This window comes from Calidris pugnax, unplaced genomic scaffold (genome assembly GCF_001431845.1).
Source record: "Calidris pugnax isolate Ruff unplaced genomic scaffold, ASM143184v1 scaffold60, whole genome shotgun sequence".
Taxonomy (NCBI): domain Eukaryota; kingdom Metazoa; phylum Chordata; class Aves; order Charadriiformes; family Scolopacidae; genus Calidris; species Calidris pugnax.
This window is the reverse complement of record NW_015090831.1, coordinates 6,077,187-6,089,933: the sequence shown is the minus strand read 5'-3', so window position 1 is coordinate 6,089,933 and position 12,747 is coordinate 6,077,187. Positions and strand designations below refer to the sequence as shown.

The following is a 12,747-nucleotide window of genomic DNA, read 5'->3' as shown; positions in this document are numbered from 1 at the left end:
AAACATGCAAACATCTTAAGAATATGACTCAGTGTTTAAAATGTAGGGGCTGCTTGGAAATAAAGTTATTTATCACTTTCACTTCAATCGTTTCTTTAAAGTTGTGCCCTTTATTTGATGAGACATGGAGAAAAGTGGTACTTTTAATTTTTTTTTTTAATTGTTCCACCTCTGGCTGTGAAGCACGGTGTAGAACTGAGGTGGCAGTGGTGAAATCTGCAATAGAAAATATCGCTCTGCAGTGGGGTGTAGAGTTTTTGGCAGATAAAAGTATTTGAAGAAAATCCATCTGGATTATGTTTGTTCATAATAAGAAGGTGATAACAGTTGGTAGGAGGAAATGTTGAGGATTTAGCAAGGGCTATAATTCAGCTGTCTCTGCAGTAGGTCAACTCAAACTTTTATTTATTTTTGAATCCCCATTTAGAGACAAGAAATTGCTCTCTTTCTTTTCGGATTCTCAGACAATTAGCATTGTTAATTTCTATATAGCCTGTACTGTCCTTTCATATCCTTACTGTGTTTAGGTTTAGTGTTTGTAACATGGTGCTATACTCGATTTCTTCCTTTGAAGTTAGTTTTGCAGAATCTTTCATTGAGGGAAGCCCAAAAGGAAAATAGCTTCGCTTCTCTTCTCTTTATCCTGTGTGAAAGGATAATAGAGCATGAGCTCTTTGTATCACAAATATCTTTAATCCCAATCCCAAAGGAGCTGAGGGTGGGACCTCTTCTAGAGGGTGAGGCTGCACAGATTATGTTAAAAAGCAAAGCCATGAAGCATCTTGGGTAACTTGAGTGGGAGGTTAGGTGTTACTTTTTTCCCCCCCTTCTTTGGATCCATGCGTAAAATCATAAACATACTTTCCTTTTTCTTCTTCCCTCAAAACCATCAAACAATCTGGTTGTTTTGATACTGACAATTTTCAACTGCTTTTTCAGAGCCTCCATTCCATTTATGAAAGAGTGAATTGTTAATGTAATGCTTATAAGGCTTCAGCTGACTGGTTTCAAAAGCAATAAAGCCCTTTTTCCTTCTCTGTCTCTCTTCTGTCTTTACTTATCCAAGTTGTGTCTGAAAAGCTTTTAAGATATTTGGTAGCCATCCTTTCTGCATTTGTGGGAAGTAATGTATTCCCATACACACAAGAAAGTATTAATTTAAACCTTGGGTGCCCAGTAGATAAGAGCTTTCATTAGCTTTCAGAACAAGAGGCTTTGAGCCCCTGCCACAAATAACACCCTGGGTAAATTTAAAGTTGCTGTTTTGGAGATGATTAAACAGAAATGGGGAAATATGAAACCACGACACTGTAAAGCAGAGCTTGTCTACACGGCTGCTTCTGTTGTAGCTGAATCTTTACTTCCATGTGACAGGCACAAGATCAGTTTGATTTAGGCAACTTGGCCTTTTAACAGTTGTGCTTTTTGAAGGTAACTATGAAAGAAACCCTTGATTTTTGTGGGACAGTATTGCACTAACCATGTTTCATTGGATAGAGCAATCTGCTTGCACAAACATGATCAAAGAATCAGTACTCTGTTTTCTTCATGTGAATTTTTTTTTTCCATAAACAGAGGGTATGGGATTTGTGTGTTGTGGGTTGGGTTTGATTTGATTTGGGCTTTGTTTTGGGGTGTGGGTTTGTTGGGTTTTTTTTCCTAAATTGTGAAGTCTCTCTGGCAGCTATGGGAAAAACTTGGTTTAAGCAAACCAAAAGAAACAGTTTCAATTCCTCAGGCTTTAAAACTCTACTAAATAATAGTTGTATGAATTCCGAATATGCATGTTGCATAACAATATTTTAAAAATAAAAATGTTGATTTAAAGCGAAGGCCAAGGTGCTCTGAGGCCATTGCCATCACTCTACTGTGCTTGTTCAGTGAAAAGCTGAATTTTTGGTAAGTGTAACCATCTAACACCTCAGATAGTATAATGACACCCCAAACCATGCCAGAACGTGTTGTTTACAAAATGTTCTTTGCCTTGAAAAGTGTCACTTTGTAAGATTTTAATTGCGTGTCTTTGATCCCATAAAAATGAGCAAGTGAAGGTTCGCATCAAATCCTCCTCCACACCCCCTGGTACATCGCTGGTACTCGGGGAACTCGTTCGAAGGCTGAGAACGGTTAAGCATTGGGAGAATATTTTTGGTGCTTCTGTTCAAAGTTTCTGAGGCTTTTCTGCCTTATGCATTAACTTGTTCTGCTGTATTGGCTGTTGAGTTCTCTTTTAACAACTTCAGTGTTAACATCTTTAAAGTCACTCATTAGGATGCAGACTTCAGTATTTACTTGTCATCTAAGACATGATGGCTTGGATGCCTGTCAGGTATCTGGCATCTTTCGTGAATATGTAGCAAGGCAGGCTGACAAGCCAGCGTTGGCAACGCTGCCAGCAGCCTTTCTCTTTTAACGTTACTATGGTGAGGAGGACCTTTGTCACGGTATTTCCATGTCCCCCTTCCTAAAGACTTGGGGTTGACACACTGAAGCCTTTCAGGTGGGGAGAAAGACCCGGGTAACTTCATGATCATTGATTTGTTTCCACTGCTCTATTTCCAATGAATTTTTTTACATGTCTAACAGCCTTGTTGGTTTTAACAATCTGCAACCATAGTTCACCCCATAGTTCTGCACTTGCAGAGACAAACTAGGTTAAAAAACAGTAAGATATTGCATATTATTTTGAATTTTCATAGCTGTCCTCCTGTCTTAAGAGGACTGCAGTAGGTTAATGTAGGATGTACAATGTTCTGTATGGTCATGCCTTAAAAAACAAACTAGTTATCTCTGCAGAATGTCAGTGTGTCCCTGATGTAATAGGATGTGGGCGGCCCCAGTTCAGCTTTCTCAGGGCAAAGCTTCCTTCTGACTCGTGTTTATCGTGCCTTACCCGTTGTCTTCTTTTTCCACACTGTATATAAGGCCAGGCAGGTTTTCCCATTTTGCTGTCCATTTGCCTCCCACAAAGGCAGGAGCGTGGAGCTGGTGAGAACTGTGTGTGTTTTCAAGCCTCTCTGTTGCAGCTCAGCATAATGACTGTGCAGACGACCACACGTGAATATTTTCCTCGGCAGCGCTAAGCTGTGTTAGTAATGCTGAAGGGGGCTGTTAGTGGTCCCCTGGGCTGCATTTTGATTAACCACTTGACTACTACTTGAATTCTCCTAACGCTGCATTGATTTCGGTAGCGTTAATGGAACACAGCAGCACAGCTGGTGTGAGGATGGACTAGCAGTAGAAAAGTTAATTTTCTTTAAATCGTACCAATGCTTCGCACTGAAGTTTCTAAAATGTTAGTAGAAAGCATTTTGTGCTCTGCATTTAAAATCTTGAAACCTTTAGCTCATTTCATTGAATATGTTGATAGTGCTTTCAGCTCACATTGCAAATTCTCTCTTTAAAGAAATCATACCAGCTGGAGATGAAAAATGTGAATTAAATTGAGAATGTGCTAATTAGTGTGAGAAGGGAAAGGAGACCTTACACAAACTAGCCTAACTACAGTGTTGTGTCTAACCTTAGATACCAGATTTCAGAACTGAAATAGAACCAAGAGAAAGGTTCCATGAATTAAAGAAAGAATAGCACTTTTATTTAATGATCAAAACCAGAAAGAAAGACCAATAGACATAGAATTGCTGACTTGATTGGATATGATTACTCTGTCCTTTTAATACTTGGGTGGTTCCTGATTTTATGAGGTCTGCTGATGGGAAAGGCTTTGAGTTGAGCCAGTATCTGTGCTATGTGTCATCAAAAGGTATTCTAATATGTGGTTTTGCACTAGTCTAAAAATCTGGGATTTAGCCTCAAGGTTCCAAAGTTCCAAACTTAGATTCTTAAGGTATTTCAATTCTCTGAAGAATTGGTCCTTTGCAGACTAGATTGGCTGCTGGTGTCACAGTTTGCAATTTCAACGGTATCATGGCTTTTTAATTTGAGCTTTTTTTTTTCTTCATTTGTTGTTTTAAAAATTTTATGACAAATAGAATACCTATAAATAAACAATCACTACTGAGTAACTAATTATAACTGATGTTCAGCTCACTGTCTTAGTGGATTATTTCTAGACTTCTTAACTGTCTGATAGAGAAAAATTGAAGCAGAATTTTTTATTCTCTTACAAAGCACCAAAGGATGGTGCAATATAGGAAAGGGGCAAAATATGTATGTAGCGCTCACTACTGCTTTTTTTTTTTTTTTTACTGTTTTGTTAAAGAGTAACTAGGAAGCAAACAAAAAATCAATTCTCTGTCACAGATTGTGCTTTTAACCACATAATTATCTCTTGAGTGTTGTAGACCTTCACTAAAACAAACTAAATCTGTGTATTTAGAGCTTAATTGCAAGAGATGATGCAGACCTGTACCTGTGAACTGATGCTTAAAGAGGGTGGTGTCAAAGGCATGGGACTTGAGCCCAGTGTAGTTGCTCACATAGAGCAACAAGGGAGAATTCTCTTTTCCATTGCAGGGTTAGGTGGCTTAGCTTCCATCTGCCAAGTCATTCGTGCTAACGTGCCAGACTTTGCACTGAAATAACTGATGATTGTTCACAAGTTGGGTCTCACCTGCTGTGCACTAACAATCTCTGATGCAGAGCTGTATATCTTGAAACAGCCACAGACATTTGCAAAGTGAACATATGGCTCCTTTCTAAACGTGGGGATGGAACTTGCTAGTTATATATTCAATATCTCAGGACTTCATAAACAGAGCACTGTATTTAAAGAGTTTCTTCCAGAGTTGCGTGGTGTTTTGTTCATTTTTTTCAGGATAATCTCTAAGATCTGTGTGCTCTTAGGTTTATAATACACTCACGTTCATATTTTCAATTTGTCAATGCATTGGCTTTTAATGTAACATCATATGAGATAAATGTTAATAATTATGTCTTTGCATAACAGCAGGCAAGAGAAAATAAGCTGTGCATGACTTCAAAAACACCTAGGTGTCTGTAGAATAGAAATTAATATCATGGCTCACACAAACCTTAAGAGAAAAAAGCGTGTGTATTAATTCTGTTGCTTTGTACTGACTTGACAGTTGCTGTATTTCTAACTTTTTTGGCTGTAAGTTCTAAGTTTTGGCTGGGAAAAGAGATCTCAGAACTTGAATTTTAAATTACATAAATCCTAATTAAGGATAAAGAACCTTGTGGTTTCTCAAATACTGTTTTCCATCAAAAGTAACTTTAGTGTCTGCCTTAATAATATATTTTTCCCCTTCAGGAAAACATCCAACATTAATTTGGTAACAGTGTAATACATCTATGTAGACCTTCTTAACAAGAATCTTCATAAGATATTAGGGTTTGGGGTTTTTTGTCATCTCCAAATGATAAAAAACTCTAAACTCTTCACTTATACCTTAGTGCTTGCTTTTCGTGCTGTGTAGGTCAGCATCCCCAGGCTTCCACTCGCTTCATCTCCCCTGTCTTTGTGATCCATTCAAAAGTATAAATTGCTGGTATCTGCTTGAGGTTGGTCCCAACTGTCCATGGGATGTGTGAGATTTGGTCACCTCTGGATTCCTGTTTAAGAAGAGCCAGCTCCTAGCAAGTGGGGCTGATGGAAACCTGGGAAGGGAAAAGGGGGTAAGCTGTTTTGGCAGTAGTGGGCCCACACCGAGCTAGAGACACACCAGGGAACATTGGCCAACCACTGCTGCTTCTGCTGGTCCAGCTGTGCAGTGTGGTTTGAGGGCAAGCTGGACTGTTAATTTGTAGCTATAAATTTGATTTAAAGAGGCTGGTCACAGCTTCCTTGATTTTAGATATTTTAGAAGGATGTTTCCTATGTTTGTAACAATAGTTCAGAACAGCCAGTTTAGTAAGGGTAGGGAAAGGAGCCTTTTTGTTGCCCACAGGGTACTTAGCTGTTACCAACAGGCTCCAGCACACCCTTCAGCCTAGTTAGAAGAGACAAAGTGTATTTTTTCATACAAGCTGTGATTATTAAGGAAGAAAAAAGTTCAGAGGGATGTTTCTCAACCTAGAGCTCATACTGACTGTGGACAAGAAGAAAGGGTACGGCTTCAGCGCAAGCAGTAATTGATGGGAACCATCAAAATTACTCCCAAGTGAATTCAGACTTTAGCATCAATTCTCAGGCTTATGAGTGGAAAGAAGTCTGTTCAAATCTTCCCGATTTCTGCAGGTGATGTGTTGCTTTGGACAACTCTTCTTGATGTCAATGTGTTTCTAGTCTGATTACATCAGCCAGTTCCCGTTTGCAGGCATGAAGGAAAGGTGGCTTGTCTAGGGAGCACTCAGATGGAACAGAGTTGCTTTTCTTTATTGCTTCTCCTGTTCTTTCACATTTGATCCATCTTGTATGCATATATTGCTACATTTTGTTCTGCTCTGGATAATGCTTTATGTAAATTTTTTCATGGGCTGGTTTATATTTAAGCTTTATAGAACTGCCTTCACTATGCTATTAACTGATCAGTAGCTGTGAATGAAGCAAGTGAAAGTTGGTGTAGTGTTTGGGATAGATCCATGGTAAGGCTGAGTGGGAAGCTGGAGTGGGAAGCTGGTGGGCATGTGAAGCATCTTCAGTCTGTAAGGGTGGAAAAAAGGTGTTATTTTTGAGGAAGGTGGAAACTAAGAGCATTTACTGTTACTGGCAAGGAGAGGGAAAGATGTCAGGTACTCTTGAAAATGCTACTAGAGGCATTAATACTTCTTCAGGCATTTTAACATGGTAAGAGATGATAAAGGTGGGCATTAGTGTTCTGTGTTCTCTATACATACAGATCATCCTGGGGAGTTCAGTATGTTCTTTGTATGTAAATCATCTCAGTGGAAGAACAAGAGTGGGACTGCTCTGGAAAAACCCTAGTGCAGCTGGCCCCAGGGGAGACCAGAAGCCTGAGAAAATCCACAGCTGATGCTGACAAAAATGTCTGGCTCTTGCTTTTTACTTCTTGGAATGGGCAGGAACAGGGAGAGCTGGGAAAGTTGGCTTTCTGCTTGGGAAGTATCTGGATGTAGTATTGCCACAGCTGAGCTGAGCTGTTAAAGTGTGGGGTGGGTGCAATATGTGACTGTTGTAAGAAGGCAGTTTTTATTCTTGCAAGTAGATCTTGCAAATACAGGGATCCTGTAAAACCTTTTGAACGAATGAACAGTAGCAAAGATCAGTATCCATCTAGACAAACACAGTTGCATGCAGAAAATGTGTTTACACATGCCAAAAGCAAGTAGGTATCTAAACTACTGTGGTGTATCTACAGAAAATCTGGCCATTCTCTGTATTATCTGTTTTTTTTCTCTATCCTTCCTTTCTTTGACAGACCACGAGATATCCATTAAAATGCAATATGATATAAGTGAGAAACTTGGCACACTAGATGCTTATGCTGTAAAATAAGGAATTATAACTTGTGTTTATGTATTACCCTGAACTTAAAGGGACTTCAGAAGAGGAGAGTGTTCACTTGACTAACCCTCTGACCTGGAAGGCAGTCATATGATAGCATAGTCAGCTTGAGGTAGAAGACAAAGTTCATGGATCCTTCATGTTGGCAAGCTATACTTCCAACCAACAGAAAGGGCAACAGAGCAGCTTTTGAGTACTTTTCTACTTTTGACAAATAAGGAGCTAGTGGAGTAACATTAAGTCTAAGGAGGAATGACTACCTTGCAGAGGAGGATCATTTGGCCCAGAGCGAGTGATGCAAAGACTGTATTTATGGTTCCTTAAGTGGCCTTACTGGGCTTTGCCATCGGCACCTCCTGCAGCTGCAACCCCTTGGGAACTGTCATTGTCATTCCCACCTCTGCTCTGCTTCCTCTGCAGCGCCAATCCAAAAATTGTTTCTGGTTTAAAGTAATATTTTTGGGCAAGAACTATTTTTAACATATCAGTGATCCAGTAAAAAGTCAAGTGAAAGGTAGCGCTGGCATGGTGAGGGGTGGGTAGTAGCTGAGGAGGATACCCCTTAAATGAGCACTGTTGAAGTGGAAAAGGTATGTGGAAATGGATGTAGAATACCATTAAAAATACCTACTCTTTAAGTGTTTAATAATTGTCTTTTATGTCTCTGAAAATTGCTAACTACAGTTAGTTGGTTCCATGAATAATAGCTATAGGAGGGAAGCAAAAAAACCTTTGAGCATGGCAAGTGTAATGTCCAAATGAAGCTGAAATTGATAGGAAGACGTGTTTGTTTGAATGGAATTGCCCAGACGTTCAGGATTTTCAACCCTAAGTTCTGTAGGATGTTGAAAGTCGAACTTTCCCTGCGGTTGAACTGCATCTCTGATGTTATAACCTAGATTTTAGATGTCTTTTATGTTTTGGGAAGATCTGAATTTGACATGCCTTATGGAAAGCTCTGTACTTATTTTGTATTCAGGCTTATGAGTTTGTAAAAAAAAATATATATATATCAAAAAAGCCTATAGTCTAGACCGACACAGCTCTTCTAGTGGCATTATATTGATTACTGAAAATTGCCATCATTTTAACCATGCCTCTTTTTGATTTAAGGTAAGTTTGCTACTGTTTGATCTCAAGCACTGATTTCTGTGTGATTCAAGTGGAAGGTCTGATTCCTGAACTGCAATAAAGCAAGAGGTCCCGTTGTTATCTAGCTGTACTGACTGAATTTAGAACATACTTTTAAATTGTTGATGTCTCTATGCCTACTCTGTATGTTCTTACTTGGAGCAGAAATCAGAGCTGTAGATGTCACTGGTCTAGTCTGCAAGAATCCTATAAGGATATGAAGATAAGGGAGAATATTTGAAAGGGTGTATTGATTTGAAATTACAAAGTCATCTTAAAAACTACTTTGCTTCAGTGTTATTGTCACTGGCAGTACAGCTCAGTTTGTCAAATTACTGCTGCTGCAGAGACTGCCAAATAAGTGTCTTCTTCTGGCATAACTCTTCTTTCTCCATCAGCTGCATTTTGCAACACTTCACTCACATTTCCCGTTTTGTCTTTAAAAGAAACTATTTGCAAAAACATGTAAAATATTCTTATAAATCAGTAGGTGCTTTTTTGTATATAATACAACATTCTAACTTTTATCCGCTGATCTTGAATACTTGTCCCTACTCTATTCTAATGCTGCAGCCTATTTTTTTTCTTTTTTTTTGAGATCTCTAATTAACATATTCTGAGAGAAGTTGTGCACTGTAACTGCCATAGCTTGAAGTGTTCCTAGGTTGATGGATGACTGGCTTTAATGATCTTGATTCTTGCCCGTGGGAAAAGCCAGAAATGATGCAGGTATAATTTAGATAACTCTGGGATGAACTACCTAAATTGAAAACCTTATCCTCTACTGCCTTTGGCAAGGATCTCTCCACCGTGTTAATAATTTTTCTTGCCTTAAAGGCCTGCAATAGGGGGTTCTTCTAAGATCTTAGAAGAAATTCCCATCCTGGAGTTGATGTGGTAATGCCCTTCAAAACTGCTTCTTTTTTTCTTGGCTCATGGGCTAGAAGTGTTGCTCAGCGTCCCACTCTTTACTGTGTTGTAAACATCTAGAATGATAAAATTTAAAAATAGGCAAAAAGAAAAATAAATTCTTGGGAGACCATAGGAAATTTTTCTCCTGAGATGTGGTGTAGTGGCACTCAGTCCTAAGTTTAGATCATATTGCAAGATTTATTAATTGGGTCATGTATCTGATGCCAACTTGCAAATCATGAGTATTTCACAAAGTGATAAGAGAACTCGAAAAACTAGTTTTTATGGTTAAGAGCAATATGCATCTTACAAATGTTTGACAATCGGAAACAAATTCTTGCAATTTAGTAGTTTTAAGCACACTTCAGTTAGGAAGATATTTTGCTTTTTATTATTCTCAGTATGGATTAGGTTAACTTTTAAGTCTTCGTGGACCAGCTTTTGTAATTCAGCGCTTTTACTGCAAGTCAGAGTTGAAATCTATGCAGCCATTTTCTTCTATAGTCAAAAAAGAGCACACTGAGTTTTAATGTTATAACAAATATTACACAGTAGGGCTCTTCAGTCAGTCTGGATTGTGGATTCATGAAAATAAAAGGAAGGATTCATTAGGCTATCTGTCAGAACTGTAAAATGAAATTCACTTATGCTCTGTGTTTCTCTTTAGATCTCATAAATGGAGCCCAAGAACAGTGTGAATTGCCTCCTATGGATGGTTTTCCTCACTGTGAAGGGAAAATAAAGGTAAAATGAATTGGGTTTAATCTTATTCTGTGTGTTCTGTTAAACGTGAACGTGTGTTGCAAAAGGTCACTTCTCAGACAATGGCGTAAAACAAGAATAACTGGGTCAAAACGGGGATATTTAGGAGTATCTGTCAGTATAGTATTGCCTTTAATGCTGAGCTGAAAAGAAATAAAGCAGCCTCCTATTCAGACAGGAATACAATGCCATATTATATTAAATGCCATGTTATTTAATAAAATGCCTTATTACTTTAATGTTGTCTTGTTTTTAAAAAACTTTCTTCTCCTTTTTGAAAAGCCCTGTTTTCTTCCCCATTATGAATCATTTTGCATTCCCCTACCCCAGGACTGGGATTCTGGGTGTACCTCACTTCAGCCCTTTCTCTGTTTCAGCAAGACATTTGTTTCTACTTCTTTCCCCTCTTCACCAGCAACTTTGTCCAGTTCCTTCCTTCCCCTTTTCTCTTAAAAGCTTTTTCTGTCTCTTCTGCTCACGAGCCGGGCACTGCCCTAAGTGTGTAACCAGACCTGTGGGGCTCACAACTGATATTTTCATATATCACTCCTGTATTTTACAAATAATGCAGTTGGAAAGGCCAAATATTGAAAGCCATCAGACTTTGGTTGGAAAGTCCTGCAAATCAAAGAAAAACCCCAACAAATTTGAAGAAATGGGAGATTACTGGGGTTTTTTCCCCCCAAGTTACATTTCAAATGTGAGGATATTGTTTTAGTAGTGGAGGACAAAAGTAAAATTGCTGGACACTTCGGTGTCATTATCAAGTGTTGCAATTTCCTTATGAAAGTGAAAACAAGTAACTACCAAAGTATTTGTTAAGTTATGTTGTCTTTTTTCTATAAATAAAATTCTTAGACAACAGTATTTTTAAAAAAAAATCTGTAAAATTTAAATCTCATGTCTGTGATTTGATCCATTTTGACAAACTGGCTGCATAGTGAATATGCAATATATTCTTTGAATATTAAAATATGAATTTAAATTAATTACTTCTGCAGAAATGGCAGATTCTTGGCAGAATCGAGCAGATTTCAATCTTGGTAGCTGAAATGATCTGTTAAATTCCAGCACAAGTGTAACCCAGGGTGGGGGGGGCAGTGCATTGAGCTCTAACCACACCCGAATGTCTGCATCCTGATTATATTCTCCTTTTGATATTTGTCTCTGCTTGCCTGGCCACCAGTTTGTATAAACTACACAAGTGTAACCCAGGGTGGGGGGGGCAGTGCATTGAGCTCTAACCACACCCGAATGTCTGCATCCTGATTATATTCTCCTTTTGATATTTGTCTCTGCTTGCCTGGCAGTTTGTATAAACTGTGCTCACGGCTGCTATGCGGTTACTTCCCCAACGTAGCTGAATGCAGAGATGCAGTATATTAATAAAATTATATTATTAATTATTAAATTAATGTTAAAATATTAATAAAATTCCCCTTTTTGTTATTTGTGATTTTTATCTGGTTGGATTCAGTCACTTGCAGTTTTCCCTTGTTATTCCTGAGTTCAGTGTGAAATAGTATAGAGATATTGCATGGTACTTAAACCTAACAGGCTGTTGTTTTGTTCTGTTACAGTGGATGAAAGATATGTGGCGATCGGATCCCTGTTACGCAAGTTACGGTGTAGATGGGTCCACGTGCTCCTTTTTTATTTACCTCAGTGAGGTCAGTAATCTTTTACTCTGCAGAAGGGGAACATCATAGCACTTACATATTTTTGGTAACTCTTTGTAAACTTTTCTCAGAAAAATTCATGATTTACTTCAGAAAAAAAAATCTATAAATAAGAAAAAGTGATTAAAACAAAATCATTATGAAACGTCTTGCTATTATTTGTAAGTCTTCCAGGGGTTTCTGGCCTGGAGAATTCTGTTTATAACTGAAGTGACGTAAGCAGCAGATCTCCAGGGAGTCCACGCTAGGTATCCTGTTAAATTGAAGTGTCACTCTCAGTTGTAGATTGTTGCCTCTGAACACTTTTTTCTGTTGCTTTCCATGTAGCTCCTGAGGTGTAGTAATAGGGAGGTATTTTAGGAATGTAAAATTTGGGAAGTGGAACTAGATAGTACATCCTCCCAAGCAGCATGGCTGCTTCCTGCTTGGAGACTGTTCATGAATTGCAGAGTCTGTTAACAGGAAAATAAAAACCCAACCTGAAAGTCCTATTTTTGAGTGAAATTGTAGATAACAGGAAAATAAAAACCCAACCTGAAAGTCTTATTTTTGAGTGAAGTTGCAGATAATATTGTCTGAAGCTTATGGTACCTATCAGAACCAAAGGCCCAGTTTTGTGCACGGATGAGTAAGGTGCCCTGGTGGCTTTTGTATGGCCTTCCTGTCTCTTGAGTAACACCTCTTTTCCAAGAATGAATTTTGTCAGTCAGTTATTATGAGCTCTGTTACTGGCTTGTAGTGTGTGTGCCAGGTGTATTTGATCATTTGAACTCTTCTTTCTTATTAGTAAAGGTTTGATAACTTAGAGCAACTGATCTTGGAAGTGGTATTGATATCTAGTGGCTTACTGCTTGGATAGAACTGCAAGAGCCAATG

At 38.5% G+C, this 12,747-nt stretch overlaps 1 protein-coding gene across 2 annotated transcripts in view; it reads left to right on the top strand.

The window, feature by feature from the left end:
* MGAT5 (mannosyl (alpha-1,6-)-glycoprotein beta-1,6-N-acetyl-glucosaminyltransferase) overlaps positions 1-12,747 on the top strand; it is a 130,095-nt gene that overhangs the window by 57,821 nt on the left and 59,527 nt on the right. For both annotated transcript variants that reach the window (XM_014941177.1, XM_014941176.1), the window contains exons 4-5: positions 10,098-10,174; positions 11,773-11,862. In XM_014941177.1, coding sequence (XP_014796663.1) covers positions 10,098-10,174; positions 11,773-11,862 — 167 coding nt within the window. The remainder of the gene's footprint in view (positions 1-10,097; positions 10,175-11,772; positions 11,863-12,747) is intronic.